This window comes from Ammodytes marinus (genome assembly GCF_949987685.1).
Source record: "Ammodytes marinus genome assembly, chromosome: 15".
In the NCBI taxonomy this organism is placed as follows: Eukaryota; Metazoa; Chordata; class Actinopteri; order Uranoscopiformes; family Ammodytidae; genus Ammodytes; species Ammodytes marinus.
This window is the reverse complement of record NC_137219.1, coordinates 27,789,134-27,814,935: the sequence shown is the minus strand read 5'-3', so window position 1 is coordinate 27,814,935 and position 25,802 is coordinate 27,789,134. Positions and strand designations below refer to the sequence as shown.

At 40.9% G+C, this 25,802-nt stretch overlaps 1 protein-coding gene across 1 annotated transcript in view; it reads left to right on the top strand.

Annotated features, from left to right (window-relative positions):
* The first annotated feature begins 2,208 nt into the window (after nt 1-2,208).
* Nucleotides 2,209-25,802, top strand: part of LOC307261844 (disheveled-associated activator of morphogenesis 1-like) — a 53,730-nt gene continuing 30,136 nt past the window's right edge. The window contains exons 1-14 of the mRNA XM_080042502.1: nt 2,209-2,640; nt 15,845-16,057; nt 16,174-16,263; nt 17,603-17,674; nt 18,452-18,546; nt 18,656-18,875; nt 19,957-20,070; nt 20,345-20,455; nt 20,803-20,906; nt 21,052-21,118; nt 21,847-21,964; nt 22,108-22,246; nt 24,748-24,806; nt 25,091-25,278. Of these exons, the coding sequence (XP_079898628.1) occupies nt 15,872-16,057; nt 16,174-16,263; nt 17,603-17,674; nt 18,452-18,546; nt 18,656-18,875; nt 19,957-20,070; nt 20,345-20,455; nt 20,803-20,906; nt 21,052-21,118; nt 21,847-21,964; nt 22,108-22,246; nt 24,748-24,806; nt 25,091-25,278 (1,563 nt within the window). The 5' untranslated portion in view covers nt 2,209-2,640; nt 15,845-15,871. The remainder of the gene's footprint in view (nt 2,641-15,844; nt 16,058-16,173; nt 16,264-17,602; nt 17,675-18,451; nt 18,547-18,655; nt 18,876-19,956; nt 20,071-20,344; nt 20,456-20,802; nt 20,907-21,051; nt 21,119-21,846; nt 21,965-22,107; nt 22,247-24,747; nt 24,807-25,090; nt 25,279-25,802) is intronic.

Genomic DNA, 25,802 nt, shown 5'->3' with positions numbered 1-25,802 from the left:
TCACTGCCTGTCTCACTGTCTGCCTCACTGCCTGTCTCACTGTCTGTCTCACTGTCTGCCTCACTGCCTGCCTCACTGCCTGTCTCACTGCCTGTCTCACTACCTGTCTCACTGCCTGCACCGTGTGGGATCGCTTTGTTTAGTTTGGTAACATTTTGTTTCCACATTCCACACAAAATTCCACATCCCCATTTGTGCGTCATGAGACATCTCCAAAGATGTAGTTTGCTTTCTATTTCAGTTGGCCTAGAATGAATCTTTAAACTTACAGCTGTGGGTTGTGATACTAAATTCAGTCCACATCTGCTACAACCTTCCCTTTCAGAAGACATTGCTTGACATTTATATGCACGTTTGATTTGTCACCTAATATGCAGTGTGTACATGTAATAAGACTTTTGAAATGTATTTTCAAAGACCACTGTAGAAACTAATAATGTAATAACTTATAACATTAAAGGTCACATATTATGCTAAATGCACTTTTTAAATGTGTTCTAACATATCCATGGGTCCACGGTGTGCCTATAGACTGCCAAAATATTTAAAAAAAAACAATCTCTCCTTTTCTCACTCTCCCCCTTTCTGAAACCCCCACCCCTCCCCCCAATATACTCCAGTCAGAATTCTCGCTGACTATTACGTAATAGTCGGCACAGCCACATCCCCATATTTTCTTTATATGGCCATGCTTCCCCCCCAGAAACGTCCACCGTGCAGTTGTCTATGATAACCCCACCCCCCCCCCATTTCTTATTGGTCCACGGCCCCGAGATCCGATGGAAAATAGTTTTTATTGGTATTTTTGCCTGACTGGTGTATAGCTATTTAGCTTTGGGACAAGCATTCAGCTTTTGCTCATAAAAACATAATTCTATTACCCACACCAGTCTGGAAATGCCTCGTTTTTAACAGGACAAAGGAAGTCAACTTTGAAGATATTTTTTTCACTGATTTGTGTGGTATTTTTAGCCGGTAGCTTCCGAGCTAGCTTCGAGACAAGCATTCAGCTTTTGCTCATAAAAACATAATTCTATTACCCACACCAGTCTGGAAATGCCTCGTTTTTAACAGGACAAAGGATTGGAACTTAATAGTGTGGAAGTCAACTTTGAAGATATTTTTTTCACTGATTTTAGTGGTATTTTTAGTTTATTTTTAGCTGTTCATAGCTTCGCTGTTTATATTCCCCACAGCAGTCTGAATGAATGACTCGTTTTTAACATGACAAAGGATGGGAAGATATTCATGTAGAAATCAAACTTTGAAGCTACTGTTTTCACTGGTTTTAATCATGTCAGGTCATGTCAAACTGTTCTCAAAGTATGGCTTAGCTCCGGCCGGGTAAACACTGTGTTCGCAGTCACGCAGTGTCTCTCTAGTATCGCGAGAGCACGGCAGAGACGGTGGGAGAGCCCCATGGACATATAAAGAAAGCCCGGCAGAGAGGTGGGAGGGGCCAGTCAGATCGCACAAATATAGGTCATCCTGAGACCAGAGGACAATCAGGGTATAGAGGCTTGCTACAATAAATGATCTGAACGGGTTTTTCAGCAAACATCTAAAAAAATAAGTATTAGGGACTACTTAGACCATATAAAATTGACAGCAAAGTGCATAATAGGTGAGCGTTATTGATACCGCTCATCATGTAATAACAGCTCATATAGTGAGAATAGTGTAGCATTTTCATAATTTTTACTTCTGCCAAAAGGGTCAATATGAAAGTAGACCACACCAAATAAAATGGAATAAAATAAAATACAAATCAGTGCAGTAAGAACTGTCACAAAAAAGTTAATTATTTACTACTTTGGTCACTGACAGGACTGTTTTGACCACTGGCAGTACATTGATTGCAGAGTAGGCTATGATCGTGTGAAAGGAGGTCGCTGATAGAAATGATAACACTGGTTCTGTAGGACTGCACAATAGTAAAAGTGATATTTTTTTTATAATCTGCTGATCTGCATCGGAAGAATCTCATTATCAGACCCCCCCCTCTCTCTTTCTCTTTCTCTCTCACACACACAATCACACACACACACACACACACACACACACACACACACACACACACACACAAACAGAAACACACACACACACACGTGCACACACACAATGCAGTGGGTGAGGTCTGGGTGTGACTGGCTCCACCAGGAATGCAGTAGTGTGTGTTTTGAACTCTCTACATAGCGTATACTCTCACCTAGTCTGATCTGTCATTTTCTCTGACAGAGAGACACACAACAGGAAATACTTCACTCTAAATGAACGCTTCAGAATGGAAAAAGAAAAGATAAGACAGAGGCACACATACAACAGGTGAGGTGTGGACACATGAAGTGAAAGAAATAGCTCTCTTCTTCTTGGGACACCTGCATGGGTCTGCCAGACTTTCGGGGAGATTCCTGACTGAATCAGCCGTTCACTTTTGGATCTTGTAGCGATTTTTGAACGGAACCAACTTTTTGTGGATTATGACTGACTTCTGCTGACTTTGAATATTTTGAATTCAACTCTAGCCCTGTTGAAAGTGACAAAGGGTGATTCAAATGATCTGACACCAGACTGCTACAAGCACACTTGCTGCAGCTGAACATGGCAACACACTGCGTCCCATAGAAGTGGATCACAAAGGTACGAGAGGCACATATTAGGATATAAAATCGAAATAAAAGTTCTAATAAATAAAGTAAATAAAGTAAAATCACAGGTGCACAGATGGGTAGGGGAGAAAGGGGTTATATGTCACACGGGTTGGTTGTCACAATCGTTATATCTCGGAACCAGAAGGTGCTTTCTGTGAAATTTTGGTATGTAAAAATCCAGAATTGGGATCAGAGGTCACCTACATAGTTTTCCTTGGAGTTAGACTGCTGAATTTGAGGTGAGAGGACTGTTTGTGTTTTTCATGTCAAATTGAAAATATTTAGCTCCTCAGTATTTTTCTTCTAGGCTTTCACAGAATGGGTTTATAACAAAACACTTGTTACCCTAAAAAAGTGTGAAGGGTAAGCTATAGTTTAGATTGTTGTTAGCAAGCTAATTAGTTGTCAGATGGTTGTTGGCCTTGATGCTAGCAAGAAATTCAAGTTGGGGTTGGTCGTCACATTTTTTGGGGGGTTGGTTGTCACATGTTATCCAAAGGCTGCAGCCAGAAAAGGAACCCAGTAACGAAATAAATTGTCAAGCTGTATCCTCACTGACACCCCAGAGAAGGAAAGAATAGAGCAGGAAAAGGCAGCTTGCATGCAAAAGAAAAAAGGGCAACAAAATCAGAACAACCCAGTGCATCCCAAACTAGACCAGCTGCCAAGGCTACTGCACCCCAGAGCACTCCAACCCAGCTGGAGAAGAAGACTTGACAATGCAATTAAACTTTCATATGTAGTTCTGCTTTCTTGCCTTCTTTTTAAGATTATTCCCATTAAGATGACATTGTGACAAACAACCCCATAGTGTGTGACAACCGACCCCTTGATGGGGTTGTTTGTCACAATGTGTAAGGGTGGCTTTGATGATTAACTTCTTCTTTATTACAATAAGTTATGGGTACACATTTCAAGCCAACACCTTAAACTTCGATTTAATCTGGGAATGACTGTTGAAAGATGTACAGGTGATGAGCAATTATCACTAGAGTAAAAAGTGTGCCTACTAGCCCCAGTCTCGCCTAAAGTTAACCAGTAAAGTCCCACATTAATACACTGTAGATAAATGCTTTATTTGTGAATGGTGACAGGTCTGGCCTGACCTCATACTGTTTTTTGTTGGCCTTTGTGAACCTGACAGTTTTTTTTATCTGGGGAAACTATTTGGAATTCAAGTCAAATGTGCGAAGGCTTGCTGTGGCAAAAATCAATTTGCAGTATTTCTGTTTGGTCAATGCTAGCAGATTGGTCTCACTATAAATATTCAGCTGTGCCAATATTAGTTCCTAATTGAATAGAATGTATGATTATTTGATGTCTATTATGAATGGTTAACATTATAAATGTTGCAGCATGAAAATTAAAATGTAAACTGACATTTTTAAACAGATGTTGGCTGTTTGAAAGTGGCAAATGTGATATCTTAGTTTAGGACTTCGCTCATGGGATGAAACTGACCTTGAGTCAGTGGTGGGGCGAGACCGGATGCTGCAGTCCCTTCTGCCAGACCACCCTCTGTAAAGTCTGGGTGTAGAGGTTCTCCATGGATGGCAGCTCCATCCTGTTGATGTGCTGGGTAGTTTCCACCCTCTGTAAAGGCTTACGGTTAAGGGCCAAGCATCTCCATGGTGCACCTGTAGAAGTTGCAGAGTATCCTGGAGTCCATGTTGTCCTGTTGATGGTGAGGAGAGTGTGTCCTTCTCCCTGCCCAGAGCTCAGCTCTTTAGTTCTGCTGATGTGGAGGTGGCTGTCATGGCACCAGGCATGTTAGGGCTCTCACCTCCTCTGTGGTGATTGTCTGTGGACCGTTTTTTTACAGCTGATGCACAGTGCGGACAGGTAGCAGATCCATTCACTGAATTTCACAGATTTTGACAAAAAGTGATTTTGACAACAAACATTATCCAGAATCGCTGACTCCATCTTTAAGTCTGCGGACCACAGACCAGTTTGGGTCTGTCCTTAAAGGAATACTTCACCCATACGGAACCAGCGTTCTATCATGATAAAATCGCTATTATAATATAATGAATGAGGTTTTTCTTGCCTCAGTCTTTCCTCAGTATTTCCTTGGCCCAGCTGTCCTGTTAATTCTAACCCTACATTTCTACTAGTGTGATGTCACACTAGTAAAATGTAGGGTTAGACAGTGAGACCATAAAACACTCGTTCTGCCTTTTCTCAGGCTAGGATGAACTGATTTAAAAAACGTTTGCACATTTATACTACATAGGATCTCAGAGTTAAATACACCTACATATTCCCACCGGTGAAGTAGGTCTTTAAGTTGGTCAGAGGGGTGTACTACGAAAACAGATGGCCAGGTTTGTGAGGTAGGTTGAGGCCAAAGCCAGAGTTTTTCGATGTCTCTCTTTTAACCTGACTATCTCACCGTGGTAACCATGTTGCAAATCTAACCTGCTCTGACAAGTTTAGGTTCAGAGTTTGCCGTCACCCTTTTACAATCAACAAAATTGGAAATCTTGTGGAACTGACTATATTCTCCATGAGCAATAAAGATTCTCAGTAAGGGAACTTATTAGCAAACGTGTTGATCCATGTGTTAATGAGTCAAATGTAGCCTTAAAATCACAGCAGAGTAAACTGGGACCTACAGTCATATGAAAAAGTTTGGGACCCCCTTCTAATTTTGGGGATTTTTGTTCATCATTAGCTGGGATTTCAAAGAAGCAAATTCCTTTTCATATATGACATACCTTAGGGAAACAGAAGCAATTCAGCAGTGTCATTTTGTTTATTGGAATAATAGAAAATATGCAATAGGCATCATAACAAAATTTGACTGGTGCATAAATTTGGGCACCCCAAAAGAAAAATGACATCAGTACTTAGTTGAGCCTCCTTTTGCAAAAGTAACAGCCTCTAGACGCCTTCGGTAGCCTGTGATGAGTGCCTGGATCCTGGATGTAGGTATTTTGAACATTCTTAAATACTAAAGCGATCCAGTTCAGTTAAATGTGATGGCTGCCGAGCATGGAAAGCCCGCTTCAAATCATCCCATAGATTTTCGATGATATTCAAGTCATTGGACTGCAACGGCCATATTAGAAAATTGTACTTTTCCCTCTGCAGGAATTTGAACTGTTTTAACGGTCATTGTCTTGTTGGAATATCCAACCCCTGGGCAACTTCAACTTTGTTACTGATGCTTGAACATTATCCTGAATAATCTGTTGAAACTGGGTTGAAATCATCAAACTATCGACTTTAACCAGGGCCCCAGTCCCTGAAGTGGCCACAGCATGACCAAATTTAACAGTAGGTAGCAGGTGTTTTTCTTGGAATGCAGTTTTCTTCTTTCGCAATGCAAAGCGCTTTTTATAAAGACCAAATAACTTAATTTTTGTCTCATCAGTCCAAAGCATTTTCTTCCAATATGAATCTGGCTTGTCTAAATGAGCTTTTGCATAGTCCATGCAACTGTATCTGTGGCGTGGGCGCAGAAAGGGCTTCCTTCTCATCACCCGGCCATACAGATGTTTTGGTGCAAATTGCGCTGAATTGTTGAACGATGCACAATGCAGATACACAATCTGCAGCCAGATGTTCTTGCAGGTCTTTGGAGGTGATCTGTGGGTTGTGTGCAACCATTCTCACAATCCTCCACCTATGCCGCCCCTGTTTTTTTCTTGGTCTGCCATGCCTGGGTTTAACTGCCACTGTGCCTGTGTCCTTCCATTTCCTGACAACGTTCCCTACAGTCGAAATTGACAATTGAAACCTTTGGGAAAGCTTCTTGTAGCCTTCCCCTAAACCATGACAATGAACAATCTTTGTTTTTCAGACATTTTGGGAACTGCTTTGATGATCCCATTCTGTCTCACTTCAGCAGAGAGTCAAAGAGAAGTGCAACTTGCATTTAGGCACCTAAAATACTTTTTCTCATGATTAAACAGACATTTATTTGTGTTTAAAGTCATCAGTTTTACATGCTGTTACATGCATTAAAATCAACAAAACCACAAGGGTTCCTATATTTTTGCACAGCCAGTTTTTCACATTTTATTTTATTTCATACACTCTAAAAAGTATATTTTTGAAAAGTTGAAGTAACGCACTTTTTTGAATAAGTCTGACTCAGTTTTCTGCTTTAGTGATGGCAATGTACTTTTGTGGATTACATCAAATTGAAATTGTACTTTACTACATAGACCTGACATTGACTTAATTTTCTTATGCAAATTAAAGCGATTCAATTAGGTTTTCCTGTCTAACGCCCCCTTTCCCACAATGACTTACACTGGTCTAAACCTTTGTTATGTTGCTATTTGCACCCTCAGTGAAGGGGATGTTTCATTCCATTACGTCACTATGCATTTTGTTTAAATAAAATATCTCTTTGTGAACTAACCGTGATTTTGTTGGTTATAACAGAACGGTTTGTGGAAATCTTAAACCAGATCCCTAGTTCAACTCAGGAGACAAATTACAAAAGAAATTAATCATTCCATTGAACTTAATATATTGTAACAAGTGTGTTGAAGTAACAAACAGAAGCTGCTGTCTATGTTTAGCATTTGAACAAATAGGGGACATAGTAAACTTATATAGGGTTGAAACACATCTGCCCAATGAAATATAACATCCCCTTCGCTCACGGTGCAAACAGCAACATAACAAACATTTAGTCCAGGTTGCCTTAATTCAATTAAGTTGGTGCAACTATTTTCTTTTAGGTTCTACGGAAGCAATATTTTACTTTAGGATTAAACAAGAAATTGATTCAGAAAACACTGACATTTTAAGTTGTCGTCCCTTAATTATAAGTTGGATTAATGCAAACTTTTGATTTGAAAACAAACAAACTATTAAGTTGATCTGACTTGAAACAATTGTGTAAGTGTAACTTACATTCTTTATTTCAATAAACTTAATTCAATTGTGTGTTACCGGTTGCCCTAATTCAATTAAGTTGGTTCAACTATTTTCTTTTTAGAGTGTACAACCAAATACTGCTTTTCAAAAAATCTTTGTTTGGAAAACATCCCAGTAGTACTTAGCTGTTCCTGGTAAATTAAAGACATACCACTTTTATCTTTTTTTGTGAAAGCAGAGTCAATTATAATGCCGGCTGAGAGGGGTTCCCAAACTTTTTCATATGACTGTACAAGCCATTGATGAATCAAATATAAAATACTGTCTGCAGAGCTATTCACACAGTTGTTCCTGCTCTCACTGAACTAATGAATATGTTTGTAATGTTCCCTGGTCATTTATACACACTGGCTATTAAAGAAACCTGAACAGGTTGCAAGATTAGTTCACTAAAAGTTTATATACACAGTATATATACAGTATATATATATATTTCATTTACTTGGTGAAAGGCTATAAAATCCTTCAGGTTTTCTTTAGGGGTGCAGTAGATTACACCCACATACCATTACGGACGATGCTGTTGTTTCACAGCACCAATGTTAACGTTAAGTATGTATTGCTCATGATGGGTGATAGGTGTCACATAAGGACATTGCTGCAGGTTCACAAAAGCTGCTACACAGTAGTTCCATTTGTCAGAAATATTCAGACACAGCACCGGTTTTAAAATTAATCTGTTGCAATCTATCACATGGAATAATAAAAAAATAAAAATTTATTTCACTTTCATTTAGCTAAAAACTAAAATGATTCCCACGTATCCTATATCAAGAGACAGAGTCAGACCTAAATGCAGTTCTTATAGAGAGAGTTGTGTTGAAGTTTTGCAATGTGCAGTTGTCACTTTAAGACGGTACTGAGAGTCTGAGTGGGAAAAAACATATTCATTTGGCAATTTTCTGCCAAAATTTCTCTCTCCCTTTATTTGCAAAAACAAGTGTTACTTTTGGCTGTAATTTCTCTTCTTAAAGGTTCAGTAAGTGGAATCCTATCAGTGACTGCAGTTAGCAGTCCCCTCGATCGTCCCCACGTCACCACATTGATCCGTTTTGGTCCATCAGTGTGATAAAATATGATAAAAACCATCAAAACAGACATTTGGAAGGATTTTTACCTGCTCCGCCATTGTAGGCGCATAAACATTCACCCCTCTGTCGCTCTGCGCATGCAATGGCAGTGAGACGGGTGCCGGTTTGTAGCATGCTCTCTTCTGATTCGATATAATTTGTGGGATTCCCAAAAAGTTTATTTGCCGATTAAATGCAGAGCGGGTGACCGAGAGATCGGCTTTATGAAACGCGCACACTAGGGGAGAACGGGGTAAGTAGGCACACTTTTTACTCTAGTGAGAATTGCTCATCACCAAAACATCTGTCAATAGCCATTCCTACATTAAATTGAAGCTTAAGGTGTTGGCTAGAAATGTGTGTCTCTCTTTTTTTCCAACTTATTGTAATGAAGAAGTAATTTACCATCAAAGACACTCTGACACATTGTGACAACCAACCCCATCAAGGGGTCGGTTGTCACACACTATGGGGTTGTTTGTCACAATGTTATCTTAATGGGAAAAATCTTAAAAAGAAGGCAAGGAGGCAGAACCAAATTTGAATGTTTAATTGCATTGTCAAGTTGACAAATAGGCCTACATAACGTTCTGTAGCCTTGGCAGCTGGTCTAGTTTGGGATGCACTGGGTTGTTTTGATTTTGTTGCCCTTTTTTCTTTTGCTTGCTAGCTGCCTTTTCCTGCTCTATTCTTTCCTTCTCTGGGGTGTCAGTGAGGATACAGCTTGACAATTTATTTCGTTATTGGGTTCCTTTTCTGGCTGCAGCCTTGAGATAACATGTGACAACCAACCCCCCAAAAAATTTGACGACCAACCCCAACTTGAATTTCTTGCTAGCATCAAGGCCAACAACCATCTGACAACTAATTAGCTTGCTAACCACAATCTAAACTATAGTTTACCCTTCACACTTTCTGAGGGTAACAAGTGTTTTGTTATAAACCCATTGTGTAAAAGCCTAGAAGAAAAATACTGAGAAGCAAAATATTTTGAATTTGACATGAAAAACACAAAACATCCTCTCACCTGAAATGCAGCTGTCTTCCTCCAAGGAAGTCTATGTATGTGACCTCTGATCCCAATTCTGGACCTTTTTTATATCAACATTTCAGAGCTAGCACGCTCTGGTGGCGAGATATAACGAATGTGACATCCAACCCATGTGACAAATTACCCCGTTCTCCCCTATATGTGATCACTGTATGAATAAAGAGCGATTTAACACTTATATTAACATAAATAAATCGCTTACGTCACCTTCAATAGCTGACAAACTTCCTATCTAGAGTGACATACACTGCACAGCATGTGATCGGTCCATTTGGTGAAGAAACAGACTTAAAGGACGCTTGAAACGGTCCTTTTTTATGCGAAAGAGCAGAAAGCCTGAAGAAAAAAACCTGGGTTAACAAATTAAGTTAATAATAACTGTAATACCCGTTATGAAGCCAGCTAACACAAAGAAAGCCAGGATTTGAAGAAATTGCTTCATAGTCCAGGCCTCAGGTCGGCTGGGAGACCTCTGTTGAGATGTCATCTTTCACTCAACATGTATGAAAGATACACGTCAGTCAGTTAGAATGTTAGCATTCTTCAATTACATTAAAATTCACAAAACATTTAAAAATGGCTCATTAGGAGACAGAGGTGGTGAGGACGTTTGGTTAGCAGCCTCATCCACAACACACATTCATGTTGGGAAAGAACAACCTTTAGCAAACATTAACTGACTGATCTGTCCTTGAGTCAGACAATGAATGCCCCCCAGCTCCAGGGCTGCTGGTCTGCCGCTGACACTGACCTCTGACTTCTGTGTGGAAGAGAGGCCAGAGAAAACACACTTTCCCTACAAGGAATCGATAAAGTATTGATGAAACCCTGTGTACTCTAAGCTGACTGGTTCATTCCAGCATCAGGATGAATTATAACCATGTCATCAATCTATACACAACACGAACATACACACTAACAAAGTAAGATCATTATTAGAGTCCTGCAGCATTACATTGACATTTTGTTACATAAACACTTTTATGCAACTGGGGAAAGAACACTGACAGTTTTCACTGTCAAATATCAACAAATGAGGATGGAATTTTGTGACAAAGTTTACTTTGCTTTACTATCATCATATTACCATTATTAATGTGACATAGTCAGATACATTACCTCATCGCCAAACAAATGTGTGTGCTGCCGGCACACTAGCAAGTCGTTAAAAAAACACTTCCACTTTTGTCCAAAGGGGGAGCTAGAATAGAGAAACTAAAAGTTCCTCTTAACCACATAACATTAGTTCTAATTCATATTTTCACATTAGCAATGGATCATACTGTATGTGATGTGAAAGGATTTACTCATACTGTAGGTGGAGACCAAACAAGACCATGTTTTTTCAACTTAATCATCATGTGACAAATATTTCTCCACCATTTTAAAGCTATCTGTTGTAAAAACATGTTTCCTTCAGTTTTTAGACTTTTATCTATTTTATCAGTAGTGCATTTACTGGTTCTTTTGGTTACATTTGATCTCAAATCAGTCTCACCAAGACCATTTTATACATGATATGACAGTTTTTATAAGGTTTGCAAATAGATTTTTAACTATACAGTATGCCCCAACCCAAACTAGACTTCCCACATAACTGTCAAGCAGAGAGTACATAGTGTAAAAGCATTAAAATCCCCAGACCTGAATCTGGTTAAGCATCACTTAGCCTACTGCTAGGCTTGAATAACTTGATGAGTACATCTTGCTTCAGAGGGTGTGTCTTTGCTTGTTTGTCAGCATGCTTCCCAAACCTTTTTGCCATTCCTGAACCTCCTGTCAGCCCAGTCTGGCCTTTACACTTACCAGGTCTGTACTGTTGGCAATGGAGCCAACATTTACATACTGACAGCCAATAATTTATCATCATTCTCTGTATAAACCAGTTTGGCATCAGTGTAAAGAGTAGAGCGCAGCACACTACAGGTGAATCTAACAACCAAATATCTCATGACTCCATCTAGAGAGCAACTGATGACTGTCAAGACCATTTCTGAAAAAGCGTTTTAAAAAATACAGCAGTGTCATCAGCGTAGAAGTGGAAATCTATTCCATAACTGCACATCATTTGGCAAAGAGGTGAAGAGAGAAACGCAGAAGGCCAAGAAACGAACCCTGAGGTACTCAATATTTAGTTCAGAAAAATATTAATATAATAATATTGTAGGACACATGCTGTGTTCCTCCAGATAAGTAAGACAGGAACCATGCAAAGCCAGGGCATAGATGCCTAATTTGTTTTTGATTCAGTCTACCTCTATGTACAGGTCCTTCTCATATAATTAGCATATTGTGATAAAGTTGATTATTTTCCATAATGTAATGATAATAATTGAACTTTCATATATTTTAGATTCATTGCACACCAACTGAAATATTTCAGGTCTTTTGTTGTTTTAATATTGATGATTTTGGCATACAGCTCATGAAAACCCCAAATTCCTATCTCAAAAAATTAGCATATCATGAAAAGGTACTCTAAACAAGCTCTTAACCTAATCATCTGAATCAACTAATTAACTCTAAACACCTGCAAAAGATTCCTGAGGCTTTTAAAAACTCCCAGCCTGGTTCATTACTCAAAACCGCAATCATGGGTAAGACTGCCGACCTGACTGCTGTCCAGAAGGCCATCATTGTCACCCTCAAGCAAGAGGGTAAGACACAGAAAGAAATTTCTGAGCGAATAGACTGTTCCCAGAGTGTTGTATCAAGGCACCTCAGTGGGAAGTCTGTGGGAAGGAAAAAGTGTGGCAGAAAACGCTGCACAACCAGAAGAGGTGACCGGACCCTGAGGAGGATTGTGGAGAAGGGCCGATTCCAGACCTTGGGGGACCTGCGGAAGCAGTGGACTGAGTCTGGAGTAGAAACATCCAGAGCCACCGTGCACAGGCGTGTGCAGGAAATGGGCTACAGGTGCCGCATTCCCCAGGTCAAGCCACTTTTGAACCAGAAACAGCGGCAGAAGCGCCTGACCTGGGCTACAGAGAAGCAGCACTGGACTGTTGCTCAGTGGTCCAAAGTACTTTTTTCGGATGAAAGCAAATTGTGCATGTCATTCGGAAATCAAGGTGCCAGAGTCTGGAGGAAGACTGGGGAGAAGGAAATGCCAAAATGCCTGAAGTCCAGTGTCAAGTACCCACAGTCAGTGATGGTCTGGGGTGCCATGTCAGCTGCTGGTGTTGGTCCACTGTGTTTTATCAAAGGCAGGGTCAATGCAGCTAGCTATCAGGAGATTTTGGAGCACTTCATGCTTCCATCTGCTGAAAAGCTTTATGGAGATGAAGATTACATTTTTCAACAAGACCTGGCACCTGCTCACAGTGCCAAAACCACTGGTAAATGGTTTACTGACCATGGTATTACTGTGCTCAATTGGCCTGCCAACTCTCCTGACCTGAACCCCATAGAGAATCTGTGGGATATTGTGAAGAGGAAGTTGAGAGACACCAGACCCAACACTGTGGATGAGCTTAAGGCCGCTATCGAAGCATCCTGGGCCTCCATAACACCTCAGCAGTGCCACAGGCTGATTGCCTCCATGCCACGCCGCATTGAAGCAGTCATTTCTGCGAAAGGATTCCCGACCAAGTATTGAGTGCATAACTGAACATAATTATTTGAAGGTTGACTTTTTTGTATTAAAAACACTTTTCTTTTATTGGTCGGATGAAATATGCTAATTTTTTGAGATAGGAATTTGGGGTTTTCATGAGCTGTATGCCAAAATCATCAGTATTAAAACAACAAAAGACCTGAAATATTTCAGTTGGTGTGCAATGAATCTAAAATATATGAAAGTTCAATTATTATCATTACATTATGGAAAATAATCAACTTTATCACAATATGCTAATTATATGAGAAGGGCCTGTATACCGTGATCAATGGTATTAAATGCTGCACTGAGATCCAGTAATAGAAACACTTACATGGGATGGTCACCCATTTTCTGGGTATTGTCTTATTTTGTGTTGTGTGTCTTCATGTTGAATATGGCTGGCTCCAGAGAAAATTGCAACACAATCCACTATATTATATGTGAATGGTATCATGTTATTCACAGCTACACTGAAACTACTTTTGTGGTTCAACAACCAAAGTGTTGTTTTCATAAGTGCAATCCTTACATAAATGATCATTCACAGGACTGTGATTGACTTGCACTGAGCCACACCTCATGACTCAGCTGGGTGAACAAACACTGTTCCAGTTATGGCTTGTTAATCATACTCAAATGAATGTGTGTGTTGTTGTGTTAGTCTGTGCATGTTGATAGGTTTGATGATGTTGGTGTTGATGGATGGGAGACAAGTGTTTGTATAGACATGTGACTGTACAACTTACTAACTTATCCTCTTTGGAGCATTAGACATTGATAATGTTTATCCACACATTACTGTCTGCAGCCACTAGTTGTGGCTTGTCCAGTGAGAGAGCCATCTCCAGCAACTCAACCTCCACTGTTCTTTGCCAGGTGATTTTTGGTTGGCTTGTTTAATTTTTCCTTGGAGGGGTCCATTTGAGAGCTGCTTTGGGGATCAGCTTTTGGTAGCCTGGTGAAACCAACCTGATCTTGCGAGATTCAAATTGGTTTCTCTGCTGCAGATCAGTCTGGACTTTATCCAATCTCCGTGGGGAGGAGTCCATTCTCCTTTGTTAGTGGAAGGCAGCCCCTGAGTGGTTGACAAAGTCGTCAATCTAGCCTCCAGTCAGACCAGGCCTTCCGCACGTTGTGTCTGTTAAAATTAGATTTATTTTAGGGGGATAAATTGCTGTTAATCAAATATAGTCACCAGGTGTTGCTCATGGCTCTGCTTTGCAAGCCAACATGAGCTTCCAAACAAGACTTGTCCAGTGTTTTTCTGCTGCTCATCACGATTGCAAGGGACAGAGATTACACTTATTTTACATGCTGTTATTGCTGTTTTTGTTGTTTTTATATGGTGGTTGTAGTGTATTTTGTTATGACACATTCTAAGATTACTGATAATCAGGAGATTGTTTAATTACATACAGAATTAACTATAAGGGGAGCCAGGAGCAGCTCTCGTGGGTATATGTGTGTGCAGAGTGGATTGCTTAAGTTGAGGAAGCAAGCAGGCTGATCTGTATATCATTCAAATTGCACACAAAAAGAGACTCCGGGGTGACTATCTGGTGAGGGCAATTTAGGACAGTCTGGCTTGGGTTTACATGTCTCGGGGAAAGGGTGAAGGTCTAATAGCTAATGTGTTGGCTAAAGGGATTGTCCTAAGGTTACTGAATCAGACTTCTTGCGCCCCACGAGATATCGCCTCCAGGGATTGATTAACACAGATGTCCTCTGGACAGTGTAGGTCAGAGCTAGTTAGGGTCCACCAATCAGGAGTTAGGCGAGGTGGAGCTTACTGACCTAAGGACCAATCAGCTCACTTAGATTTTCAGATTAAAGGCCACCACAATTCAGGAAGAGACAGGTCTTTTAGTATACAGGAACTCTTCATAGCTTTTTGTTTTGTGCATGTACCTCTATTTGATTTGGCTAAAATACTTTAACTTTTTATTGGCTTCGTTTTGACTGCAGGATGAGTTTTGTTGTTAAAATAAAATAATTGTTCCTGAAGACCTCCTCATCTGTCTCAAACTGCGTCTTCTTTCATCAACCCACTACCAACGCCGTTTTTCTGAGTAAAGGCCGGAAAATATACAGCATGGTCTCAAGGTTTTACTTGATCTGGTCTAAATTATCCCTCTCCCAGACCCTGGCGTACTTGGTTCTTGGTAGAGTGCTGCTCTGGAACCAGCTTTTTGGCCAAGAGATGTTTTTTTACACTGTTATTGCAGTCACAGGCAGGCTGTCAGGTACACATAGGTTACTGTGACCTCACATATTGTTAATTTGCATTAACCTTGTACCATATTATAGCTTCACAGGAGCTTTACCTTCTTTAAAGTATTGCCTACCACAACTGTACTTTCACCGTTCCGCAATTGTATGTCTCGCGGAGGAATATAACTGCCAGGCGGTCATTTTTGCAGCATTTTTGTGCAATTCAACAAATGTAATATTTGCTTGATCTTAGTCGTTCAGAATACTCACTATAGTCAATTATTTTAAATGCAATAAGATCAGTAGCAGGTACCAGGAAACGGCAACTCGTTTAATTGACTATTTTTGTCTTCCTCTTTAGTCAACACTAAAGGCTCCAGTTGTAAATATGACGTCCCGGGTGAAGCATCCACAAGGGCGGGGCCTGTCCTCGCTGTTTTCTTGCTGCTTCAAAGGAAGTGAGCAACCAGAGATCACATACTGCCATGACAACGTGAACACTGCGGCTGTACTGGAGCCAACCCTGCCCATGCCCCCTGCTCAAGAGCTAGACTCTAGGTTCAACGAGCTGGTGGTGAGCACAAGATCAATGTTCAATGTTTCTATTTTGTCCTCAAACAGTCAATTCAATTACTGTCTTTTTTATGTTTCTCATTCACCCTTTCCAACCTTCCTTTCCTCTAATCCCAGGATGAACTGGACCTTACAGAGGAGCACAGAGCAGCAATGTTTGCTTTGCCAGCAGAGAAGAAATGGCACATCTACTGTAGTAAGAAAATGGTAAGAAACTAAAACTGAAAAAGTCATCCTGTGTTGGAAGACTATATACAGTACATGTATAGGGAACTTGTAGTCAGCTGCTTTTCTTGGGTAAAAGTTGATACCACTCATCATCATCATCATCTTCAACCTCTTATCCGAGATCAGGTCGCGGGGGCAGCAGCTTGAGCAGGGAGCCCCAAACTTCTCTTCCCCGACCCACATTGACCAGACTCTGACTGGGGGATCCTGAGGCATTCCCAGGCCAGCTTGGAGATACAATCTCTCTACCTAGTCCTGGGTCTTCCCCGAGGCCTCCTTCCAGCTGGACGCTCCTGAAAAACCTCCCTAGGGAGGCGCCCAGGGGGCATCCTTACCAGATGCCCCAGCCACCTCAACTCGCTCCTTTTCGACACAAAGGAGTAGTTGCTCTGCCCCGAGTTCCTCATAAATGACTGAGTTTCTCACCCTAGCTGTATCCCATTACAGAGACCGCATCCTTGGAAGGACGCGGTCTCGCGGTCTATGAAGGCCATAGCCTATGAAGGCCGATTCCAAGGCCAACGAGCGATGTTAAACGGGACGGTCTCCGTTTCGCTCTGTTTACGAGCATTTCCGGTTTGCGTAACAAGCCGTTACCTTGCGTGACGACTCGCCGCTCCTGTGCTGCCTAGCAACCCTGATTGCTGCCAACGGAGACAGCCTTGTCAACGGAGGAAAAAAGAAAAAGAAGTTGCCTACCAGACGAAAAGAAAAAAAAGTACAAGAAAAAAAGAAAGTTAGATAAAGAAGATAAAAGTTAAGAAGATGGAGCAACACGTTGCTGTTTTGTTATTTTTTATTTTATTTTATGCCATCTCTGAAAAAAACACAATGAATCTTGGGATATGTTGGGCCGCGAAGGATACATCTGATGCAGCCTTTAAAACCGTGAAACGAAGGCTGCATTTCTCGGCCGCATATGAGGAGCCTTGCAAATGGAACAACCTTTGCGCGCCGCTATGACGCAATCGGTCTTCAAATGCAGCCTTCGTAGACCGCAACCCCTGCATTGAGATTCACCCTGCATCTCTATGGGAGACGCCAGCCACCCTCCTGAGAAAACCCATTTCGACCGCTTGTACCCGCAATCTCATTCTTTCGATCATGACCATAGGTGAGGGTGGGAACGAAGATCGACCAGTAGATCGAAAGCTTAGCTTTCCGACTCAGCACTCTTTTCGTCACACCATCCTGTGACAATTCTGCAAATGTCTTAACGGTTATCACTCTATTAAGCAGTTCTCATTTTTTCTATGGTCATTCTAAAATATATTTCTAATTATTTGATCTTGTTTGTCCATTTATATGTGTATTTCAGGAGGCAGAGGAGAATAAAGGTGCAACCAGCTGGCCAGAGTTTTATATTGACCAGCTCAGGTCCATAGCTGCTGTGAGTAGCACTCAATGTCTGTTTCATAATGCTGTTCTCAGTTCTTTTATTTATTTTATTAGCTGTTAAAATAAACAATATCATTCACTGTTGTCAAGTTTCTGTCCAACTTTCAAGTATGCAGCGCAAACTGTGCAGACTCAAAAAGCTCCCTGTATGGGATTGTCATGATTGGAAACTCTTTGCTACAGCAACACACAAAATCAAAGACCCCCACTACCAGATGTTTTTTCATTATTCGGACTAATTATTCCTCAATAAAACCAGACCCGATCGGCTAGTCTGCCACGAGGGCTGATTTGAGCTAACATTAGCCAGATACAATCTGTTCCCTAACAACTAACGTTAGCCTGCTAATCAGGCCCGCCGTGTGTCTTCACCGTGCCCGGGACACAATTATCTTCACAGTGAACACTCAGACTGGTATCATTCTAAACGTGATTGAACATTTATTTTTCACGCCAACATTATATATTTATGGTAATTGAATAAGGTTTAAGAAGGCTGAGGGCAAGACTTGGACGTCTCCAACAAACTTTCTGACTCGTCCCGGGTCACTTCAAAAATCCAAATCTTCAATTAACAAACCTTTTTGCAACTTAATCACTTAATCAGCTAATATAATAGTGAACCTATAAACCACCAACATTTAGTTCTAGTGAAGAGTCAAAGGGAAAGTTATCCAAACATGTATTACCTCTGAGTGAGTATATAACCTATTTTCAATTGTGAAAAGTTGTGTGAGGCACTATTTTTGTATAACCCCTCTCTACCCAGAGGACGAGTCTGCTGGCAGTGGAAGATGAGGAAGAGCAGGGAAGACACAAGATTGTAGATGGTCTGAAGACAGCATTGAGGACACAGCCAATGAGGTATGGTCCCAGTTCTGACACACATTATTATTCTGAAAATGTAGAGATGCTCCAAAGCTTGGTGAGGTTAACATGAACCTACCTACCATTGTGATTGGTCTCCCCATAGGTTCGTGACCCGATTCATTGATCTGGATGGCCTGTCTTGTATCCTGAATTTCCTCAAGTCAATGGACTATGAGACCAGCGAGTCCCAGGTCCACACCTCGTTGATAGGCTGCATCAAAGCTCTGATGAACAACTCCCAGGGCCGGGCTCACGTCCTCGGTCACTGTGAGAGCATTGATATCATCGCACAAAGTCTGGCAACTGAAAACATCAAAACCAAGGTACAGTACGGTCACTTTACCAGAAGAGCAGACATGGCTGAAATATGGACAATTATAATGGGCATGTGTGCATATGTTTGAGGGAAGATCACACTAGTTCTAAAAAGATGCCAACGTTACAACTAATACAGTTAGGAATGGAGCAAGCCACTGTGGCAATCTTCTTTTGTTTTTTGTTGATAACGATGATGATGAGGATGATGATGATGAGGATGCGTTTTTCCAGGCAGTTCCTTAAAAATGATGTATGGTTAATACTGATTAGTTTTTCTGATATTTATTTTCTATATTATTTATTTAAAGGTGAATTAAGCGATTTATTTAAGTTAAAGGTGAAGTAAGCGTTTTATTTTTTTATTTTTGGGCATTTTTTTATGCTTTTATTGATAGTGTAGAGACAGAGGTGAAAATGGGGCAGAGAGGGGAGTGACATGCAGAGAACGACCGCGGGTGGGAATCGAACCCGGGTCTGCTGCTGGGCCCGGCCCGGGAGGGGGACGCCTTACCAACTGAGCTAAAGGCGCCCCCTTAAGCGGTTTATTTATGTTAATATAAGTGTAACATCGCTCTTTATTCATACAGTGATCACTTACATAATGTGCGCGTTTCATAAAGCCGATCTCTCAGTCATATTGGAGTATCCCGAAATGTTTATCCAATCAGCAGAGAGAACGCTACAAACCGACACTCGTCTCACTCATATACAGTATATACACTCCATGGTCTCATTGCTGGTTTACGCCAGAGCAACAGATGGGTGAATGTGTATGCGCCTACAATGGCGGAGCAGGTAAAAATCCTTCCCAATGTCTGTTTTGATGGTTTTTATCATGTTTTATCACACTTATGGATCTGAGATGATGCTAGATAACTTGCTGCTTGAAGACAGCAGTGCATTAATGTGGTGATGTATGGACGAGCGAGGGGACTGCTAACTGCAGTAACTGACAGGAAGTTAGCTAAACTGACCATCCCGCTTACTGAACCTTTAAAGTATTACTTAAACTGTATCTTAAGGTAATCATTCTGAAATAGTTTCCTCTTATAATTTGAAATTGACTATTTTCCCTTCTCTCCTTAGGTTGCAGTGTTAGAGATCCTGGGTGCAGTGTGTTTGGTGCCAGGAGGCCATAGGAAAGTCTTACAGGCCATGCTGCACTACCAGACATTTGCCTCAGAGAGAACTCGCTTTCAGGTCTGCATTCGCTTGAATCATTTGTGTGTACTTTGTTTACTTTCCTGCAAAGAACGACTAAGGTTTGGGGTGGAATTGTTTCTTATGGTTTCTAGGAAATAGAGTACATTTTATTCATAAAGCCCTGGTTTTCAGGTTGAGTACAAAGTGTGACAAACATGGCTTATAAATATGTTCTAATCTTGAGTACAAACTGAGGACAACATCAAAAGGTGGACTACTTAAATTAAAAAAACATGTTTTATGTATAATGGTATTTTTGCTTTGTGTGCAGAGCCTGGTGACAGACTTGGATAGATCCACAGGCCGCTACAGAGATGAAGTCAATCTAAAGACGGCTATTATGTCCTTCATCAATGCTGTGCTCAGTCAGGGAGCAGGAGAGGTAAACAGCCTCTAGCTGTGTCTGTCTTAAAAAATACTAATATGATAAGTTTATGATGAACACTGTGCATTTTTCTGTTGATATAAGGACTGCTAGACACCATTGTATCTGTACCATACTGTATATTATGATACCATTGGCCTTGTGTTTGTCAAGCAACTGCTCTCCGAAACCCTTTGCATCGTTTTTACCTATGTTCTAGCTTTACATATAACAAAAACAGAGAACATTTATTTTCTTCCTTCTATCGGTTGTGATAGAAAAAACAGCAACATATGTATGTAATCGTATGTGTGTGTGTGTGTGTGTGTGTGTGTGTGTGTGTGTGTGTGTGTGTGTGTTTTCAGACCAATCTGGAGTTCCGTATACATTTGCGTTATGAGTTTCTGATGTTGGGCATCCAGCCCATCATTGACAAACTCAACTCCCATGACAACGCCACCCTGGACAGGTACATCAGCTGCAGTAAAGAAACATTGAAACATTAATACTGTGTCATGGAATTAAGAAATAAGTAACAGGTGATAGAAAGATATTTGTACTTTGTCATACTTTGATTGTAAATTTCTCTCAGTGCATCGCTTTGTCGTTCCCAGACACCTGGACTTCTTTGAGATATTGAGGAGCGAAGATGAGCTTCAGATGTCCAAGCGCTTTGATGCTGTAAGTCATTCGAACACACCTTATAATATCTAAATGCTGTAATACCATTAGGTCTTATATGTCTCCCAGACGGCGATAGCCCAAGGCAAGAGGCATTATTTTTTTGGGGTGGTCCGTCCGTCCATCTGGGCCATTCTCTCGCAATATATCATTAACATTTTGAGGGAATTTCTTCAGACTTTGTACAAATGTCAACTGATTTGTTTTGGGAGGTCAAAGGTCCCTGTGATCTTACATATACAGCTTAAAATTAAGAGACACTTCCAAATGTTTAGTGTCTCTTGTTTTATTATTCATAGGCATATGTTTGAGTAGAATGAACATTTTGGTTAAATTCTATAAACTATTGACAATATTTCTACCAAATTCGCCTCAAAAATAATGTAATTAAAAACATTTTCATTTTGTAATGTAGAGATGAAGATTTAAGAAAAATCCAGACTGGTCTCTTAATTCTTTTTCAGAGCTTTAGTAGTTTTTTTTATATTTCATCCCTAGGATCAAGTAGCAGCTGAAATACAAGTGTTGGAGGATTAACAGACTGAAGCCAGACTTTACACCAGAATACACTAGAAGAACAGAATTGTAGTATTGTGTTATGTTATGATGAAACACATCAGATCCTCTTAAGAGTTACAATTATTTTGGAGGACAAAAATAAAATGTGGAAAATTCAAATCCGATGTGTGTGAACCTTATCACAAATATCTTGTGGTACGTCACCTCAGGTCCATATAGAAACTAAAAGTGCCAGCCAGATGTTTGAGTTGATCAAGAAGAACCTGAACCACACTGAGGCCTATCCTCACCTCCTGTCTGCACTGCAGCACTGTCTCATGATGCCGTGTAAGTCTACCTACTTCTCTAATTTACTCTTTTACTTGTTGTAAAAAAAAAACATTTTAAAAAGAACTGGCATTCTATGTTGTAATATGATTCATCAAAGTGGCCGCTTCACCCTGTGTTCTCTCCTCTCTGTCCATCTGTAGATAAGCATAACAGTAACACACGTCACTACTGGGTGCTGTTGGACCGCATAGTTCAACAGCTGGTTCTGCAGACAGACAAAGGTGAAAACCCCGATGTGGCACCGCTGGAGGACTTCAATGTTAAAAATCTTGTACGCATGTAAGTTCCCCTGACTTTAGTGTCATAAGGGCTGCATATTCTACAGTTTTTAGTAATAATGGCACATCAGATTCAAACAGCATTCATGGCATAGTGCTCTCGCAGATAAACCCTGAGTTCCAAATCGCATACTCTTTATCTTTTTTATATATATTTTTCTTTTCATAATATATTTCTTGTCGTTTTATATTTTTATATATACACACACAAACAAACACCTGCACCATCACAACAAGGACATACAACAAACAGAAAAAGACTCATTTATCCCATGTTCTCATCCGTCATGATAGTCATGTATGGCTCCCAGAGCTCGACAAAGTCCCTCCGCTTGCCCTTGGCAATATAAGTCAATCTTTCCAGTCCAATACAGCTTCACAGCTCTTTAAACACATATTCTTTATATTTTATTTTTAAAATTAAGTGAACACTTTAATCACACATCAGATACTGATGAACAAAAGTTTTGAAGGTGAATATCTTGACTGATGATGAACATTCTTCAATGTGTTAGGAACAAATGACGTAACAATGGTCAATGGAAACCAAAATCATCAACCCATTGAAGGTTGGATTCAAAAACCCACCCATGAATCTCTTATCACTGTAACTCAAAATGTGAATCAGCGGTGCGTATGGCCCCCATGTGCAGTCCCCACAAAGTCTGGCTATGCTCCTGATGGTGTCCTGGCGTATCTCCACCCCTACCTGGATCAGGGCATTAGTGAGCTCCTGGACAGTCTGTGGTGGCACTGAGAAAGATGCTCCCAAACATAACGTCCCATAAGGTGCTCAATGGGATTAAAATCTGGGGAACGAGAGGACAGCTCAATGTCATCATTGCCTTCGTCATCCAGGGAACTTCCTACACACTCTGGCTACATTAGGCCTGGCATTGCCCTGAACCAGGAGGAACCCAGGACCCACTGCACCAGCATAAGGTTTGACAATCACTCTGAGTATTTCATCTTGGTACCAAACAGTAGTCAAGGTACCGTTGGCTACGTGACGTCAATGAGCTCTGTGCGACCCTACAAGATATGCCTCCCCAGACCATCACAACCCACCGCCAAACTGCTCATGCTTGATGATGTCCCATGTAGCATAACGTCCACCACGGCGTCAAATGTGCTCAGTGTGAACCTGCTTTCATCTTTGAAGAGAACGGTGCCAATGGCATACCTGTGAGCACAGGTCCCGCTAGAGGACATTGGGCCCTCATGCTACCCTCATGGAACGCACAAAGGAGCAGATACCGGTCCTGCTGCTGGGTTGATGCCCTACTATGGGCCTGTCCAGCTCTCAACGTTCTTCCAACCACACGTATGAACGTGCCATCCTAGGGGACCTGTTGTACCAGTGCAACCTGAGTGGGCTGCAGGTACCGCTTCATGCTACCAATAGTGACAAGGACACTAGCAGAGTACAACACTAGACAAGAATCAGCCAGGAAGGATTACGAGAGGTCAATTGTCATTGGCCCCCACATGCAAAACCATTCCCTTTCTGGTGTTCTTCTTGCTTTTGCCCATCCATTGCACCTTTGGTCACTTTTATTTGAGCCAAATCAGGTGAAATTGATTCACAATCTCTTGTGCTTCCCTTTATGGACAGATTGATATCCCTGAACTTTAACTTAACTTGGTGTTATACTGTTATTAAGTGTTCTCTCCTAAATTATTTTGAGCAGTATATTACAGCAGGTAGCAACAAAGTATGTAATAAGCATGCAGTAGACATACAATTAGAACATACTTTTGATTATTTATTTTATCATAAAATTGTACATTGAACTTGCCTCTTGCATATACGTATATCCATCTCATTGCTGGTTGTTTTCACTTGGAGGGTCCGTCAATGTGACATTACTTTCTGTGCACACTGGATTGTGGGTCAGAATGACCCAAAAAGAAGGCTGATTTCCACACTTAAAATCATGACTGGATGAAGTAGGGCACCCAGGTATCTTTCAGCATCAGTTTGACACATGTGTCCTACACACTCTGGCTACATTAGGCCTTGCATTGCCCTGAACCAGGAGGAACCCAAGACCCTCTGCACCAGCATAAGGTCTGACAATCACTCTGAGTATATCATATTGGTACCTAACAGTAGTCAAGGTACCGTTGGCTACGTCAATGAGCTCTGTGAGACCCTCCAAGAATATGCCTCCCCAGACCATCACAACCCACCGCCAAATCGTTAATGTTTGATGATGTTACATAACGATTAAGTGTTCCCTAAATTAATTATTTTTCCACCATACTAAATAGCAGGGAAGTATAGGTATAGGCCAGAGTTTAAGTTATGTTTCGTCCAAGACTTTTCAAGGTTGCTCAGTAGTCTATATGGTATTCATTAAAAAGTTATATTAGTAGAGTTAGTGCACGATTTGAATGAATGTATTTGAATAATTGAAGATGAACTTACTACACTATTTATCACTTGCTGCTGGTATAGTAAAGTAAAATAAGTCCATGATGTGTGTCTTGTTTCGGTAGGCTTGTCAAGGAGGAGGAGGTCAAACAATGGAAAGAACAAGCTGATGAAATGAGGAAAGGTAAATTCACCTACACTGTACACTTTGTGTAAAAAAGGGATTTGCACATTGCATCCTGTTAAAGTGAAGGGGAAAATAGGGATCTTGGGTGGACTGGTTGGTTTGAATGTATATTTTACATCTGGGTCCAAACACACAATGCAACTCTCTGGTCTACCAAATTCATAGTAAATAAAGTCTCTGCTCCTTCACACATCATTTGTCTGAGCAGCTCTTCTATCAAGGGACAAACATCCTCTTAGGAGTCACTTATTGCTGGCTGTCTCACTTTCTCTTCCGTCTAGAACATCAGGGCTTACAGCAGCGTTTTGAGAAGAAAGAGAGGGAGTGTGAGGCCAAGAACACGGAGAAAGAAGACATGATGGCCATGCTCAACAAGATGAAAGACAAACTGGAGCGAGAGAGCAGCGACTACAAGCAAGCTAAACTCCAAATGGCACAGCTGTCTGCTCAGCTGCAGCAACTCGGCTCAGTATGTTTACCAGCACAACAACCCTATATATCCCATATAGGAATGTGAAGGATTAGGTTCACACAATAACCCCTTTCTATATGTTATTATTACTGTATGTTGTGATACAACATTAGTCTGCTGAGACCAGCCTGATCTCACAAGCTTCACATGTGTTTCTCTCTAGCAGATCAGTCTGGACTTAATCCAATCTCCCTAGGGAGGGTGTTCAGCCCCATCCGTTTGTAGAAGGCAGCCCCTCATTGGTTCATGTAGTCGTTAATCTAGCCTCCAGTTAGACGGGCCCTCCCCACTTTCCGTCCTTTACTGGAAGGCAGCCCCGATTGGTTCTTGTATTAGTGAACGTACACATGGATGGACCAATAAGCTTGTGATATCAGAATCAGAATCAACTTTATTTGTCATTGCACATGTTACAGAGCAACACAATAACTTTTCAGTTTACACCCCGCCAAGAAACATAGAAAGACAGTGATCAATAACATGGGGGACAGGAGGGTGTAACCATATATGGCTGGTCTCAG